Below are 18,770 nucleotides of genomic sequence, written 5' to 3'. Positions count from 1 at the left end.
ATTACAGTACAGCATAAGATTTAGTTTAAAAACAGTGTACTTGATAGTTTCTGAGCATAGGCTGATCAACACATAGCGATTACAGTACTCAGTCAATAAAACAGAATATTTTATATAAAAAGCTTAATAGTAATCAAGCATGTCTCTATCTATAGACCAAAAAACTTAAACTGCTTTATATCACATTGTATGGCCAGCTTTCAATTTCAAATACATTTGTATTACTTGCAGGAATGCACAATCACACAGTCTCTTGTACTTTCAATGATAATGTTTCTTGTCCTTCAATTTAGCATACAGTAGTGCATCTGCACAACACATACAGTGGCATGAAAATGTTTCTGATACTTCTCAAATGCAGTGTGTAGAGTGACGGATGAGAACTAACAATTGAAACCAGCAGCTAAATTAGAATTGATTATTTAGTCTGCTGACAATATTATGTATGAGGGTGCACTTACATATAAAGTTTATAAAAGTGTAAGATATTGTCTATAATTATGTATTTAGGCTCTTTAGACACAATTTCTACTATAGTTATAATATAGCAGTAACAAAAAGTGTTAAAAATACATATTCTTCAGACAAGCCATTGTGTTAATGCTAATGTGCACACATCTCTACTTAGTCAATGCATTTAACATGGAGCCCTCCTGAAACTACGTTTTCCACATCATAAACTCATCACATTTTAATTTAGTCTTTTAGTCCTTCATGTATTCTTTTTCTTCCTCTATTTCCTTGTTCTCTTTTTCTTTTTCTCTCTCCTCTTTGTCTTTTCCTTTCTCCTTTTCTCTTTCTTTCTTTTTACTCATCCTCAGGAAGGAAGGAGTACGAAATCTCTTTTTCTTTTTTTTTGGTGATTTTGGTTGACTTTCAGATGAGCTGGTGACTGAAATGTTGTTGGCAATAGTGGTTGTTATGGAGACCTGCATCTCTTTAGTGATGCTAAGCTCTGTGACCTGCAAAGTGAGGTCATCATCCTGGGTCAGGTCATCGCCATCACTGCTCAGCAACAGAGCTGACAGGCAGTCTGAGAACGAAAGAAAGAGACTTGTCAGCATGGGTTCTTTCAGTTTATGGTATGACTAAGACTCAATGGAAATTAAATGTACATAATATGAAAATAAAACTACTTTATTATCAAATATCAGTGCCATAATAAGCTCATTCAATCCCACCAAACAACTTAAATGAGACTCTTTACCTCCTCTTTCTGGGCTCATGAGAGGAGAGATAGAAAGGGACACAGTGGAGCCGTCATATGTGGTCATTTCTCCATCTGTAAACTCCTCATCAGCCTCTGATTGAAGAGCTTTATACATCAAGAAAACACATAAGAATGTGATTTATACATTTTCTGAAGAAAACAGTGTTTACCAATGCAAGCAGCCACAATGCTAGTGTGTTGTGGGTGGTTTCCAGGGCATTGCTTCACAGTTGCTCAGGAGTTTTTTAGCGCATTGCTTTGCAGTTGGTGTTATTGGTAGTTGCTAGGAGTTTGTTTAAGGACCTTAGAAAGAGGGCTGAAAAGAGCCCAACCTTAAGTCTGTATGATATTCTGGTCCTTTGACGAGTATCTTCTTCAGTGTAAGTCTATGGGATTTATTTTCCATGTCCATAGCACAAACTGTGCCAGTTGAGTTTTATACTTAGAGTTAGGAGTCCCTAACCCCTTAATTTACAGATGTAATATAGCTTGTGTGTGTGTACATGGGAATACAGTAAATAAAAGTTTGTGTACCTGATTGGCTGCACTTGTTCTCCACAGTTTGGGTGTATTCTTGTAGGTCTGCCTCTGATTGGTGGAATGGATTTGGTGGTTGGGAAGCTGTCTGCTCCTCATCCTCATAAATGAATGCCTGCAGGAAGAAAACAATTTGGCTACATGAACTGTGTCTTAGTTATGTTGTATTTGTGTGTTTTGTTTTAAAGGTTTTGCTAAGACTTACACTGACACCTATCGATGTGGGTGCAGCAATGTTTTTGGTGACCAATGCTACTGAAAGTATCGTTTTCCTATTTCCAGGTTTGGAATGTAGAAGTAAGCTATAGCAAGGTAAACTTCTACAGAAGTACATGGGAGACTAACAAAAATTATTTTTGCATTCGGATTTGCTCCAACAGCAAAAGAAAATGTTTCCATGACTTTCCCAAAGAGGAAAAAATTAAGTGAGAAGAACTCGATTTGTCATGAGATCTTCATCTCATGTAAGTATCATTTAAAAATATTTGTACAATACAAATATTTACATGTAAAATTGTATTTGTATTTTTACAGTACATAAAGTTAAATGGTGCACCTTTAACCTCGTTTGACCCTGCGCCCACATGCGTGGACATTGTATTTTGGCTTCGCTATACGCAATACATAATTTAAATTAATTTAAACCAACTGAATACTGTTCACAACACTCTAGACTGTCATTTAAGGGTTAAACTTGTGGCACACCGAGTCACATGACATAACAACATGTCATTGATTTCCATGAAGCGGTTCTACTGGCACAGAGTCAACAAAAGTGCCTCTGGTAAGAAACCTCTAAGTTCTTTCATTAAAACCTGTTTGGGTGTAAAGAGTAGCATCTCTAGTTTCTTTTGATATGCCACTAAAAAAATTCAGAACTTTTTCACATGTCAGCGCACATGATGTCCACATACGTGGTCTTTGGGACATTATTCTCTCAAAAGTTGAAAAAACATTAGTTATTTTGAATAACTTCCAACATTAACACATCTCTGGCTCATTTCGGTTCATTTTAATATACATTGTCATATTTTATTTTGTTATCACTGTACAATAAGGTTTTATTCATTAACATTAGTAAATGCATTCCTATTTTCAATATGCATTTTCACATTTAGAATCAATGGGTTCATTCAAAAGCTGAAACATTTTGCTTTCAGAGGCTTTATATGGAGTTATGATGAAAATAAGATGCATTTTGAGCTGTTGTGAGACCAGTGAATGCATACAGCACACTGGAGGTTAAGTCATAGGGAGCACTAAATAGGGAGCAAGGGAGCATCATAAAGCTCTCTATGCAGCCAAGTGCATTCACTCCTAAAATCCAACCAAAAGCTCAGTTTCAGGCTGCAGATGATGTTTGGACCACTAAACATGTTTGGCAGACATGGGACAATGGTAATCAGTACAAAGATTCAGAATTTATAATGTAGAATTTTATTTTAACATGGTTGGCAGTGACTGGATGATGCTGGCCATTACTTTGAATCATAATTAATGATGCTTATTTCTGAAGTAATGTCTGTAATGTTTCAAAAACATGAATAACCAACACTCCTGGAAACATAATAAACAATTTGATTTTATAAAAAGAAATCTGACTTTCTATAGCTTGGTATAATTTAAAATGTCACAAATTAGTACCAATTTCCACATATGTTGTCATAAATGTTTATGAAAACTATTTGCTTTAGAATGTTTTTTTTTTCTTTTCTTGTTTTCAAGGTGCTACTAGTTACAAATCAAAAAGGGAAACAATGCACACAGCAGTCATGCTTGTGTCTCAGGAGGTTAAAAGATATTCAGTTGGTAGTTACAACATTGTGTATGCACAGATTTCATTTGTGTAGTTACGTACTGGTCCGGGAGGCTTGTCAATGACAATGTCTGCCAGGATATGAGATTTCGGTCCAGCCGTCATCAGATCTGCTCTGTACTGCTGCCGAATCTAAACCACCATAAATAACACAGTGCTTTAGTATAGTGAACACAATCTGTGGACACAATCTGTTCAGTCTGTTCTCTCTCACACAAATGCATACACAAAAACACCTTATTTCTTTTTTCCAGGACTTCATTGGGGTTGGTATTAAGTGGGACAAACTGATTGGGGTCCTCAATCCTAATTGGGGTGTCTTTGCAGCTGCCTGACTCCTCAGACTTCATCCACTAAAAAACAAAAAAAGACAAATGTGAATATTAAACACATATTGCAACAGGTGAAATGCACCCAATTATTTTCAATTCTGCTTCCAGTTTATGGGAAAAACAAGAACTGCTTTATATTTCTGCTCTAGTGGTCTGATCCGTGATTAATAAAATGGAACTATGTTGCTTTGTGCTGTGACAGTAAAAACCCCTTAGTTACCAAGATGTGAGCTTCCAAACAAGAGAATTTCTGGTCAACAATTTCATGAAGCAATTGTTAAAGTGAATTAATGAATACTTCTGAGTTTCTGAATGATGAGTGTTTTATTTGAGTATACCATAGTTTTGGAATGGGGGCTGCAGGTCCCATTGATTGACTCCTCAGGTACATTGACCTTTAGGTAACTATTTGGTGAAGTCAGCCATCGTATCCTCTCTCTATCCCGCTTCTGTGCTGCGAGGTGCAGTGGACTCTGTTGAAAGAAGTCCTTTTCCTCTAGTGTCTCCCCGGTGACAGTTGCAGGGATCTCCACGTCGTTATGGTGTCGAGGCTTCTCTTTAACTAAGGGATGGCGGTAAGTGTAACCTGTCCTGTAACCCTGGAAACATAAAAGACAGCTTTTGGATAAACATGACACATATGTTGACAGTACTGACTCTTATTTTTGAATACATTGTAGGCTCAACAATAAGTGTGGCCCACAGCCAGGGGCCAGTGTGAGACTGTTTTGGGGTGGTTGATGGAACTGCCACTTGTCCTCTCAGGCCAGTGCTGTGTTTTCACAAAATATTACATTTGTTGTTTTTGTAAATGTGTTTTAATGCCTTGCAAATGGAAACATTTGGGTGTCTATTATGTATTGAACATTGCAGTTGTGAAGTCTGCTGATTTACACCAAGTTATTACCAAGGTAACATTATCTAGCTGGCTAACATGGACGAGGTTTCGTCAAAACGGCAAGAATAATTTTCAAGTTATTCTAACCAATTAGTAATGTTCAGTGTTGGGTAAGTTCCTCAATAAAAGTAAAGCTTTACAGATTACTAATTACTTCTATAATTACTAGTAATCAGGTTACTTTACAGATTAGCTCAGTGAAAAGGTTATCACATTACTAATTTAATTACTTTCACAAAAAGTTTCTATACATGCCCTTCAGCTGTCACAGAAATGCAAACAGATGTACATATGAACAGAATTTTGTTTTAAATGTATTCTACAAAAATAATATTATTTAGAAATGTGTAACACAAGTACTGTACTTAAAAGTATTTAACTTAATTAAAACAGTAATTGTAATCTGAATACAAGAATTTTAAATTTACTTTTTTGTCTAAAAAGTATTAAAGTAACTACTTTTTAATCAGATTACACCCAACACTGGTAAAACCAGCAAGGCTAATTTTTCTGTAAAGAAAACTTAACATTTACTGAAAAAATCTAAAAATTATTTCTGCTACATACAAGATTCATACAAAAGTACATTGCAAAGAAAAAATGTATCTTTTATTTTTGTGGGGCCTATAAAAATGTTGGCAGAGTAAAAATCAGGGCCAGCAGAGAAAATCCTTACCGTTGAGCCCTGACTTTACACTACATGCTCCATGCAATAAAAAAGACAACATTTACACAAGCACAACTGGTTATCTTTCATTCTAGGTTATTTCAAGGGCCACTCCAGTGTTTCCCCTAGGATTTTTTTCAGCAGTGGTGCTGTTGTGCTTGCGTCCATGAGCCCGTAATGCTGGATCCGTATTTGCGCATATCGGTGGAGCTTAAAACGACCTTAGAATCGTTACAGATGTGTTATTCTTGTTGGACTTGTCATGTGTGTGTTTACTGGGGACCTTTGACGCTTGGAGGGCTCTGGCTGGTTCTGGGGACAAATTTACTAAAACATCTGAAATTTTACAACAATCTCACCTAAATCTCACAGGGGTTACTTTTCTCAATTCTTACCTCAATTTTTCAATTTTTCAGATGGAATGATTTTTTAAAGTATATAGCTTAATTATGGTCCTCCGCTTCAGTCACTTGTTTCCAAGCAAGACGTGATGCAATTATGTGCTGAATTACATTTATGTTGTTGTTCTTGGCAGATACCTTTAACAAATATTGTAACAGGTAGTTAAAGCACAGTTCATTCAAAAATGAAATTTGTGTTATCATTACTTCTTAAGTCTGAATGAATTTCTCTCCTCTGTGGAGCACAAAAGGCAGAACATTAGTTTCAGTCACTATGCACTGTCATTACATTTTTTTCTCCATACAATGAAAGTGAGTGGTGACTTAAACTAACATTCTCCATAACTACTATATATATATATAGGTGTCAAAACTAGATCGCTGTGACGTCCCGCGCTTGCAACGTTAACAGCTATGCTTTCTTGATTATAAACATGAGCAATAGATTTATCATATCGCTCACTTACAGAGACGCTTTGCAACGGCATTCGCATGTCGAATCTTAAGTTCAGTAATATGCGACTTCCTCACGCTCACTCAATTAGCTGCTGCAGGAGAGAGGGAGAGAAAGAGGGGCACAGAAGAGCTGATTTACTCGTGCAGATTCTGGAATTACATTTTGATACAAACACAACACTGTTCATTTGATTTGTTCATCTGTATGGATTGGTTTACCAATGCTCAGCTACATGTTAAAGTTAATAAAGGTGTGTGGGAATTCCCCGCATTATGAACGTGGAACATAAGGGAATGATTAAATTTGCTAGCAATGGCCGCAATCCTGCGCCAAATTTCGGGTCCTGTGGGTATCCTGCTTCTCAGTTGCAGAACACACTCCTGCTGGATTGCTATATGGTGACCTCACTGTGAGTTCTTGCATGTATTTGTGTGTATGAGGTAGGGTTCCTTTCCTTTCATACCAGCCATATTCAAATGCGCGCAGTGTAAAAAGCGCGCAGCTGACTAGGGCTGGCAAGTGTTACATTGCGTAAAGAATTTTAATAAACCATGTGAAATATCAGCAGCGGCGCTCATAATTTAGCAGTGGCGGTGCGCCGCTGTTCAATGCATATAGGGGAAACACTGCACTCACTAAGTTATCCAGCATCCTCATAAGCGACTCAAATTCTGCTTCGCCAACCCTCCACCTGATCTGTCCTTCTGGCATTTCTCCACCGGCATGAATTGAAGGAGTTGGAGAAACTTTAAGATTTGCTCTGTCTAACATGCACAGGTTTTCAATGCCACCTGCGCACAAGAGAGCGCTAACCTGCAGAGAGACAAAGAAAAATGGAGATAATGTGGATGAGAGTTTCACCACAGCACAAATTGTGTTTGTTTTTTTGTATTTGTGTGCATTTGTGTATACCTGTATCTCACAGGCTTGGTGGCTGTGGTATAGGTAGTGAAAAGCTTCTGCTATTGTTTCTCCAAATGCCAATAAACCTTGATTCCTTAGCACCAAAACCTAAACAACCAGCAGATTTACATCAGTGTTGCACTTCCATTGCAACACAGCCCAATAATCCACACAACTGAAATTCTATCATTTCTAAAGCACCATGCACCGTTAACTTGCCAACGATTACAACCAGTAATTTTCTTTGCTTAGGCTTTTCTGTATTATAGTGTGCTACTAATGGTTGTCATGCCAACAACAATTCGTCCCAGGATTCACAGACTGTCACCTTGGCAGTGGGGCCCAGGTCTTTTTGAAGATCTATCCTCTCCTGTTCGTCATCAAAATCACCATGGTAGCTAAAATAAGATACTTCCCCTAGCAGCAAGGCTTCATGGGAAATAGGTAAAATGCCACATTTCATACAGGAGACCTACAGGATATACAGAAGGTTAGTAATATGTGTATGTTAGCCCATAAGAGTACTGTAGGTTGAATACAGGTAAAGTGAGACATTTAAAGGTGCTGTAACCGATTTAGCCATTCTAACTTCCACAAGACCTCTTTCCAAAATGCCGCACCGATAACGTTGAATCCGACAAAAAGCATATTCCCACGGTTGTCAAACACAACAGTAGCGAAAGAGCGTCCTCAACTGGCAATTATAAATCAGCATATGGCATTAAGCCTCATTAACTCACTGCAAGGACAACACTATGAGAACGTGCAAAATTGTGGACCGTGGACACATTTTTGTTTGCTGTTAACAAAGTCTAGTGCTGTCACAGAGACTGGTGAGATATCTCACAACACTTATTTCAGTGATATCTTTCAGGGAGTAGGAACTTTTTTGCATAACTTTCCATAAAAAAAATCGCTTACAGCACCTTTAAGTTTTTGTAATTAAAGGTGTATTCAGTAATATTCATGTTTATGTTGCATTGACACCCAGCTGCATAAATTCAGCATCATGCAAGAGCAAAAGTTACAGATGCAATTGTAAAAATGCGCTATTTGCAATCAGCCATGATACATTAATTCCACGAGTTAACGGATTTCATTACAGGGTATTATTGAGATAAAGTGAGTAATATTTGGCAGGTCTCAACATGGCTACACTTTTGAATGTATGCCCAGCACAATGTAGGTTAAAGCAGCTTTTCTTCAGAGACTGACATGACTACAGTCTGTACCTCATGTTAGTGTAGTATCATTTTAAACATAATTTTCAACCACAACAGGAGTATGTGAGTTTACTCACTGCAGCTGTAGTTGGTGTGTGTGTATGTACAACACATTTGGCATCGGGTCGAGCAGAGTACACTGCTGCATGTAGTTTGAATCCCAAAACATCCACAGGAAGTGAAGTTGCTCCCTGATCAACAACCTCACCGATTAGATTCACCTTCACCTGTAAACAACACAAAGCAAAAAAAAACAACATTTGCTGTGTCAGAATATTCATACCTCCCTAATAAATAGTAAGCCAAAAACAGTATGCCGATGAAGTAGTATGTCCAAAGTATTCATAAAACAGTAAGTGAGAAATACTCGGATGACCTACAATTTCCGTCGATCGACTGGACACTTTACTATCCTATAATCCTTTGTGAGCGGACGTGACATCACGTTCAAACGCTTAATTAAAACCAAAAAGGTGGAGAGCCGCGAGTCGGATGGCTCTTCTCAACCGTTTTTTGAAAACGCTCTCCTACGTGGATACATTTGAAAACAGCGTCTTCACGTTTTAGTGTGGACAGAGAAAATTATGACATATTTGTTGTCATGTGACACAGTCGTGTGATCCATTCAACCCAAAGCAATCAAAATGATGGCCCATGTTATAGCGGTGTTATTATGCCTGTTATTCAATTTGATAGCATTGTTAAAGATAAATGTACCTTATTACAACCTTCACATTGCATTTCTTTAAAGGCGACAGGAAGTTTACTCGGAATTGCTGTTCGACGACAGAACACGAGGACAATTGTGTTTCAGACCATACATGGAACGGCGATTTTTCACATGTGCAGTAAGGGGATTTTTCATAGGTTTCTGTGTGGATGGGCAACTTCTGGAAAATGCTTGAAAACGGCAGTGTGGACGGAGAACATTTCGAAAACGAAAGTGATGTTTTCAAAGGTATTTGAATTTATGTGGACGTAGTCTGACAGTACGACAGTTCTTACATATGTTATCCAATATTTTGTGTAACAGTGAATATATGACTGATACATGCATTATCGTAATGTTATGTCATCTAATTCATATTCATGAGCCAAGCTGAAATAGTTTATGTGTCCCCCCCTTTTCAGATCATTCCTATGCCCTTGTTTATATACATATATATGTGTAAATGTACATGATTCCCAAATTCATAGATCATGTTCAGGTTACTGTATAGTAGCAGGATGTATGTGAGTGTGTGTTCACCAGACTAGCTGCTGTGGCCTCAGAGAAGGACAGACCTTTAGGAAGAATAAGAATATGATCTTGCTCTTTGCTCACACGAAGCTAAAGAAGAAAATGACAGAGAAAATGTAAAAGAGAGAGAATATTGATATTGTAATTGCAATTTTTCATTTTGATTAAAATACTTTTTTTTAGGGCAGCTGCATGCCATATTCTTGGCTACACATCCAAAACAAGCTGAGAATAGTTCCTGAATTTCTTTATTGCATAAAAAACAAGTGATTTCAAATTTTCCACAGAAAGTGTGCAACACAACAATACTAGAATACTACAGTAGGTTGTCATTTCTGATATGCTAATAGACTCATTTAAACAGATTTTCTATTGCATTCATGCACACAGCCTGACCAATATTCATTGTAAATAGAAATTCTTGAATGATTGCAATTGACATTTTTCAGGATTAGTAAATTGCAGCAGCTGTAATTGTAATCTCTATTATTTTTTTCAATTAATTGTGCAGCCCTAGTATCCATTCATGCTTTTGTAATTGTTTGAGTTTTCTGGGTCTAAAGCTTGAAGGTTAAACACAGAAAAGGACTAGAAAATACTCTTAAACTTTAGATGCAATGGTAAAAGACCTTGTTCAGACAGGCAGCAAACAAATTATTGGCATTTCTGACTTAAATCTGTCTCAAAAAACATGAAATCTGGATCCATACGTCATCCATATGTGCTATGTGTTTCAGTTTGAACAGACAGGTCTGTAGTTTTAAGTATGATTTTTTTTCACACCATGTCATCATTGACTACACCGTATGAACAGATTGGATCCAGTTTCACAACTTTCAAAATGACAATCAGTCCTACAGATTGGATTTGAAAAATAAACTAGATTTAGGTGCAGTGTGAACAAGGCAATGTGTGTGGTGTGTGTGTCCTCACAGTAATATACGTGTTTGGGAAGTGAATGTGTCCATACAGGTCCAGCAGACGGTACAGGCAGGCCAGTTTACAGCGGCCCTCCCTCTCAGCTTTAGAACAATTAAACCACTCCACACCACATAGATCATTCACTGGACTGATTGAACCCACACCTGGAAACATACAAACAAAGTGACAAAATAAAAATAAATATCTACCTTTATTTTTACACATAGCAACAAATAATAACTTAGAATTCCATGCCTGCCATCTGCTGACTATAGTAACAACAAACACATGTCAATATCAGTGTGTGTATGTGTGCACTCACTGGTGGGACTGTACACTCCAGTGTTGCTGAGTGTTTTGCTAAAGATGAGGTTTGTGATGTGACCCAGTAGACCACCAGAGTTACTGCCTTTGGAGTACTGCTCCTTTATCATACACTCCAACTCATCCTTAAAGTCCTGCAAAAAACAGCCAATTTCTTAATTTATGTCAACATACAGTATCAAAACATGAAACTGAAATCGTAATAATGACGCACATACCTATTCAATAATGTAAATTCCCATTGATTTATCTCTTGCAGGCTTCAGTGAACAACATCCAACTGAATGTTTAGTGCAAGTGTGCACATTTAGAGAAATATTAATGGATTCTAATTTGTTTACTAAACATTTCTTCAGAAATAACTGTTATTCATGTCCATTTTGCACTAAATAATGCATTACTAGCATAGAGCTTTTAGCATCTAGGTAAAGCGCTCTAATATTCTCATATTGTGTAAGTTACTGTTATATATAAGTTGCTGTTATAATTTGTCATGCCAAATATCGATATTATAAGAAGAATTTATTCATTCATGCACAGGGATTTCCGAAAACCATTCAATTACAATATTAACCTTATAACCTTCATAAGCATAAAAAATTGTTTTGACTGATGGAACATATACTAAATAAATAAATAAATAAATGATTATTGCAAAATATGCTTTGTCTATATATTCAGTCTCTTGTATTTGTTTTTTATTGTATGCTTTATAGAAAGGACAAAGCTGTCACTGGCACCGAAGCTGTCGTTTGCTCCACGCTGCATATACTATAAATAATATTCTTTCTTCCTCATTTTATCCACATTACAAGAGGTAGATTATGTTTAATTTGTAATGTTTACATTCTACATTCAGGCAAATAAAGCATGATACAAGCAGAATATTTCCAAACTGTGCAGATGTAAATATCTAAATGGCAGGGTGCATCTCTTGATATCTGGCAACCCCAAACATGTCTAAACCTCAAACTACGCGGCTTGTCTATTCACCATTATTATCATACGTAAAGAATTAAAATAGTTTACTTGCATGATTTGTTCTAAGTAATTCATGACACAACTGATCTAAAGGGGATGGTAAGGGGGGATGGCGGTTTTACAAGAGGGATGCTTTTTGCCATTTCTTTCAACAAGGGGGATGGCATCCCCTCACATCAAGTCCTCATTAAAAGTAATCGCAGAAATGGCTATGAATAGTTAATTTAGAGTAAAGGTCTAGCATCGTTTGCTGCAGATGCCATTTGGTTGGATATTTCATTATCAAAACAAATCATAAAAATAAAGGAAGGTCTGCACTCTGAAAATGTCTTCATAAGAAGTATTTATTCTTTTACATCATGGGAATTAAAATAAATGTTTTGGCCAAATCAAATCAAGGCCAAAAGCCTTCCTCAGTGTCAGTGACTTTGGGCCTCGGCATCTGAACTTTCTGGGATAGCAGGGTGAATACATTTCATTTGATTATCAAAACAAATGAAATTCATATGTTTTTAAGCATGGCTTAAGTGTCCAAATAATTTTTGGGGCCACTGTATCTCAAATGTAGGGCATTTCTGATTTGCTCATAGCTCATTCAGTCATGGTACTGAATAATTGCAAAAAACTAAACAAAACAGGCTTTAAGAGAAAAGTTTAGCAGACAGAAGGTCCAGTCACTTATGATACTTTAACGTCATTCATAAGGCCTCAGGGCTGCAGACCGTGAAATATTATGCTCTGTGTATTTAGTCAAAACCAGAGAATGAACGTCACAGTTGTTGTAGATTGTCCTACACAAAATGTTGCATATTTTATGGACACAAAAAACAAGAGCATAACTTTAGTCTCGTCTGGCAATAACTTCAAAGGCAGGAGGGGCAAGTTAGGCCCCATTTAGACCTGGAATTAAAGGAATGTTCTGTGTTCAATTCAAGTTAAGCGCAGTCGACAGCATTTGTGGCATAATATTGATTACCACGAAAAATACTTTCAACTCATCCTTTGTTTATTTAAAAAATTGCAGTTACATGTACAATGGAAGTGAATGGGGGGTGAAAAGTATAGCCAGAAAAAGGAAACATTATACATGTTAAGATTATTTTAGTGTGATAAGATCGCTTATTGACCTTACCAATGTAAAATTATATCCAATATTACAACTTCGTTGCCATGACAACGCAACGCTGTTAACCCTATAGACAGTTCTATCACACTAAAATCATGTAGAACTGAGATTATATCACACTAGAGTCATGTTTACATTTATAATGTTTATATCTTGTGTCTATACTTTTGAAACTGTGTATATTTTAATGTTCATAGACTGGCCCAACTCACTTCAATTGTAAGTGCCATACTATAACCGTCATTTTTAAATAAAGCTGCACTATGTAAGATTTTGTGGTTAAAAATGAACAAATTGCCATTATTGATTGAGTACATCAACAATCAGTGTTCAAAACAATGTCCTTACCTTGCCCCGATTAACTACTGTAAGCCTATACAAATTATTTGTATTTTGAACTGTTGGGTTCGATTTGGCACGAAATCGCTAGCTTATGACGTTCATACTTCTGTCATTACGTCATGTCCGCACACACAGGAAAGAAGTGCCGGCTGTCTCATGTTCCTGCTGGAGAATCTAACTACGCTGTTCAGCTCAGTTCAGTAACAATCACACAGTTCAGGACAGAATCGTTACAGCCTAGATGGATGTTTATCTGTTGTCCATTTGGCGAAGTTGTTTACCCACTATAATGCTTGGATATGTTTTCTGTTAGGGTTGTTGAAGCTTATATTGCTTGTCATGCTTTTATGAATCGAACATTACTCATGTGTTAACCGATCGCGATGTATCTGCGTTGTCCATTGAAGTTACTGTGACATGTTTAATATGGATGACTTCTGAAATTGACTTCTTGTAATTGTTATATTGTATATTTGAGCTTATTATTTTTATGATTTATAAAGTATATTTTATCCCCATCATTACTGAATCCTCGTTTAATGTTTTTAGTTTACGGTGTTATTGTGTGCATTGCATAGACATGCTATTGTATTAACTGATGCTGGACAATATAGTATAAAAATTATAATGATATAAAATGAAAAGAAGTCTTCTATTGAACTCATATCAGTCATATCATGAGTTTAACCTTTTAAATTGAACATTTTATTAAATTGAAAATTGAATTAAATTCAAACATTAATAGTAGATAAAACTTAAATATCATAAAATCTAGTGGTGGTGGCTGAGGAGAGTCCCCTGTTTTCTATTTAAAAGTGCTTTGAGTGTAGTGTCAGAAATGTAAGTTTAAAATTCAATCAAATATGTAAATAAGAGTGTTGGTAATCTTCATCAAAGCAAGTAATATTTCTGTTTCAAATGTTTAATCGTATAACATAATATCAACATGAAAAAAGCACGTTATGACTCCGCCTCCAGTCATGATCATACATAGTCGGTGTCCAGGTAAGCTCAAATTGGGAGATTCATCTATCAGAAGAGCAGTGCCAGAACACAACTGACGTAATGTATTCTTCCGCAAATTGCTTGCAATTTTAAGTTTCAACCACAGATGTCGCTAGAGAGCACACATTTAAGTAGTGCAGCTTTAATAAACGATGGACAAGTAGAAAATATATTCTGTGGTAATCAACATTATGCTACAAATGCTGCGATTGAGCTTAACTTGCATTGAACCCGGAATATTCCATTAACTGGTGACTTGATCACAAATGAACAGTGCTTTATCCAGGTGTAAACAGGGTCCATAATGTTTTGTGATCTGGTCAATCAAACCACATTTGATGGCAAAGTGAAGTGAGTGTGTCTATAGAGTTTCTGCCCAGAAAATACTGCTATAACTCGATACACACAACACAACCAATTTTGGGTTCTTTATTTAATTCATTCCTAGGATTTCTGACAATCTATGCATGGTTTCTAAGGGCAATGAATCTCCACTTGCTGATTGTTATGCAATCAAACACAAGCGTGGGCTCCTCTTAAAATGCAGAGAGGGAGAGTGTGTGTGTGTGTGTGTGTGTGTGAGAGAGAGAGAGAGAGAGAGAGATAGCATGTGAATTCTCACTTTGTGTGAGTGTGTGGGTGTTTGAGTGGATCTTACTGGACTCTGTAGAATCTGTGTGACTCTCTTTCTCTGCTCCATCATACTGAAGTCCTGCCTGAGGTCAGGTGACATACTGCTGATCCTCAGAGACTCTGGGGAGTGCAGTTCTTCTGTGCTATCTCCATACACCTTCTTCACGTTTAAACTGCAAGGGGGGCGGATGCGAGAACTGCCCTCTTCATCACCCACACTCATCTCAAGGCACTCACCCTCACTCATACATAAACACAACACACAACCCTCTTCAGAGAAAGAGAGAGAATGGAGGGGTAGACTGGGTGTTTTTCTAATCCACTTGAAACTGCATTTACAATTGTTGTTTGGATGCAAAAAGGAGAAACTAATGGTCTAAACACACACACACACACCTGAATGTCTGCTATCCAGCTGACAGCCTATATTGTTATGCATATCTGCCCACCCCCCACCGAACAATTCACACCTTTAAATCCCCTTCAAACACCCCTCCAACGTTGACTATTTCTTCAAAATATCTACAACTCCTTTGAATCTACATACAGTATAGGTCTAAGCTCAAACTAAACTTAAAAGAATATTCCAGGTTCAATACAAGTTAAGCTCAATCGACAGCATGTATGGCATAATGTCGATTACCACAAAAAACAAAACAAAACACATTCGACTTTTCTTTTTTTAAAAAAAGCAAAACTCGAAGTTGCAATGAAGCACTTACCATAGAAGTGAATGGGGCCAATTTTTGGAGGGTTTAAAGGCAGAAATGTGAAGCTTAGAATTTTATAAAAGCGCTTACATTAATTCTTCTGTTAAAACTCATGTACTATTTAGGCTGTGAAGTTGTTTAAATCGTCATTTTTACAGTAATTTTAGGGTTTGTTGACATTACATTGTCATGGCAATACAGATGTAAAATTGGCTACAACTTTACACAGAAAAGGTTAGTAAGCGATTTTATCACTCTAATATCTTGTTAACATGCATACTGTTTATGTCTTGTGGGTATACTTTTGAAATAGTGAGTATTTAAACATTTATGGATTGGCCCCATTCACTTCCATTGTAAGTGCCTCAAAGGTGGGGCAAGTCAAAATAAATGTTTGTGGTAATCTACATTATGCCACAAATGCTGTCGATTGAGCTTAACTTGTATTGAACCCGGAATATTCCTTTAAGTAACAGAGCCATCACTTGTAAGACATGAAATGTAATTTGCGTGGAATAAAAACGCATCCTGAATCCCCCCCATCATTTGATGCTCCTCTCGCCCCACCGCCTTCTTGCCATACACTACTGGCTATTTCTCAAAACTTGGTGAGCTGCGTACATAGGCAGCATTTTAAGCAATCACATTTTTTGGGAATCATAGCCTCGTACAGCAATTTTGGACATCATTGACCCACGCAACATTTTAGGGCATTGTATGCGCGCGCAACATCTTTGGGCATCATAGGAGCGCAAAGACAAATAAATATATAAATAAATAAAATCTTTTTTTTGTGTGCTCTTGATGACCAAATGCTGTTTAGATAGTGAACTCGCCAGGTTATAAAACACATCCATTGTCATAGCTACGTTATGTAACTTTAAAAAAGATTAACCTCACACTAACTTCACATTGATGGTAATAACAATTATTTAAACACTGATACAAACCCACGGACTCGTTTGTTTTTGTTTTTAATTTATTTAAAGATTACGTGGAAAGCTTAAAAACATATTTTGACCAAGAAAAACAAAAACTCCACAATTTGTACCATAGGCCTCTAAACACACGGCGTCAAACGTTTTATCATCAATACAAGTCAAAATATCTAAACAAATCTAGTAACCATAATAAACGTGAATGATGCTCACCTTTCCCGTCCTCAAGTTCTCTCCAAGTTTATTCTCTGAATTACAACAGGAAGCATTCTAACTCTTTAAATCAGTTTCAGCCAAGTGGACAACTAGAGCTGGCTCCAAACAGCACAATAAAAGTACCTACGCCTGTTTTTTTGTCTGTAGTTTATTCTCTATTTAGTAGAACCGTGGGACTCTGTTGAGAGTATTAGGACCGTGAGCGCGCGCTGACTGGAAGTGCGTGCGCGCGATGATGTGTGAGGAGTGTTTTGCGTGGGAACTTGGTGAGAGGATCACGTGACCAGACCTACACGCCTCCACCGCTGCATGCGCCTTGGCAGGACCACCACAAGATTGTGTCTACAAAGGATCCCTCTTTGTCAATCTCACGAGATTCTTACACAGCGTTCATTTGAAGTTGCACAGCAAGGAGGAGCGCTTGTAAAAGATTATTTAAATTGTCAGTTTTGATGATCAAATATTTCACATAATACATTTAATAACTTTAGCTCTACATCTGCTACTTTCAGTCATGAGATATTATTGGTCACTGGAGAAATATATCAATCAACTCCGTTGTTAAGAATTTGGCTGGGTGGTCTAGTGGTAACATATTCTCACATTTTATAAGAAATCCCGGGTTCTAATCTGCTCATATGTGACTTTATATTTTAATAAACAAAAATTGCATCCGCGTGTATCCTGGGTGGTGACACATTTGTTTGCATTTTTCTTTGCAATTCGACTGGAAAGGGGCGCAAGCTGCGGAACACAAAGAAAATCTCCACAAGATTTGTTTTACATTTTCCTGTTCTAAAAGAGATAAACGTCTTTAAACAACAGCTAGTTTCTTTCAACACAAACACTTTTTAATTCATGAATTACTATTAATGTCAATTAAGTCACAATAACAGAATTTAAGATTTAAAGTAATATGTGCCTTAACATGAATTTATGTCAAAATATTACTGTATCCAAGAAACATGGGATGCTATATGACATTTCAAGAAGACAACAGGATTTCTTAATAATATTAATAATAATAATAATAGTAATAAATAAGGCAGAAGCTATTTGCACTAAGTGTAAATAGCAACATCTTTGCACAAATTGCAAACAGTGTTAGACAGATACTATATGCACCCCTAATTAAATACTAACAGGGCATCACTGCAGCGTGTTTACTTAGAGTCCCACAGATACCCTACACCAACCTATCACTGCGAGAAAATCAACCTTTATATTCATTTTATTTATAATTATAAGCAGTATTAAAGAAAAATATTAAGAGTGGAGACAGGAAACAGGATGGGGAAAACTGGGTCAAAAGGAGGATGAGAACCCAGTTCATCTGCACAGAAAAAGCACATTGACACCATCTTATCACACTAAGCCATTGCAGAGACACTAAAAGAGCAGTTTGTCTTTAATTTCTTTTTTTTTGCACCAGATTATTTCAGTGCAAATAGCCACAATATGTGGCAGATATTTACATCTAGTGCAAACAATTACTCTATTATAATGATAATAATAATAATAATAATAATAATAATAATGTTATATTATTGATATTATTAAAGTTTCTAATGCTTTCCATCATTAATACACTGAGATGCAAGCAAAAAAAGCACAGGCGAAAGCATCTTAACAGAATGTGCATGCGCGAGAAGTTGACGAGAGAGGGATCCCTTCTAGACATGACCCCACCACGACCTCCCTGAGTCTTATCTTTCAAACACAGAAAAAGCAAAGATACGAGCCAGATGTTACACATCAAACACACTCACCAATTTAGACAGTTCTGCTGGTGATGTGCTGCTATAATGTAGATGTTTGTAGACCAATATAATATAGTTCACATCTCCCATACTAAATAATACTTCTATGCTGCACATGTAAGCTGACCCT

General features: G+C 36.8%; 1 protein-coding gene across 3 annotated transcripts; it reads right to left on the bottom strand.

Moving 5' to 3' along the window:
* Positions 1-335: 335 nt before the first annotated feature.
* LOC127455069 (gamma-adducin-like) lies at positions 336-17,104 on the bottom strand. Of its 3 annotated transcripts, none has more exons than XM_051722636.1 (15): positions 16,878-17,104; positions 15,042-15,286; positions 10,928-11,063; positions 10,618-10,769; positions 9,694-9,774; positions 8,522-8,671; positions 7,550-7,693; positions 7,231-7,329; positions 6,955-7,131; positions 4,234-4,494; positions 3,800-3,916; positions 3,606-3,695; positions 1,745-1,862; positions 1,208-1,315; positions 336-1,033 (listed from the first exon to the last, which is right to left on the bottom strand). In XM_051722636.1, the coding sequence occupies exons 2-15, from the start codon at positions 15,261-15,263 to the stop codon at positions 705-707; spliced, it is 2,184 nt and encodes a 727-aa protein (XP_051578596.1). In that variant the 5' UTR covers positions 15,264-15,286; positions 16,878-17,104; the 3' UTR covers positions 336-704. The 3 variants fall into 3 exon arrangements, with proteins under 3 accessions (XP_051578596.1, XP_051578597.1, XP_051578599.1); XM_051722637.1 differs by having other exon boundaries at positions 15,042-15,258; XM_051722639.1 differs by lacking the exon at positions 15,042-15,286.
* Positions 17,105-18,770: the final 1,666 nt, after the last annotated feature.

Source organism: Myxocyprinus asiaticus, chromosome 17 (assembly GCF_019703515.2).
Source record: "Myxocyprinus asiaticus isolate MX2 ecotype Aquarium Trade chromosome 17, UBuf_Myxa_2, whole genome shotgun sequence".
Lineage (NCBI taxonomy): Eukaryota > Metazoa > Chordata > Actinopteri > Cypriniformes > Catostomidae > Myxocyprinus > Myxocyprinus asiaticus.
This window is presented reverse-complemented; position numbering and strand designations above follow the sequence as displayed.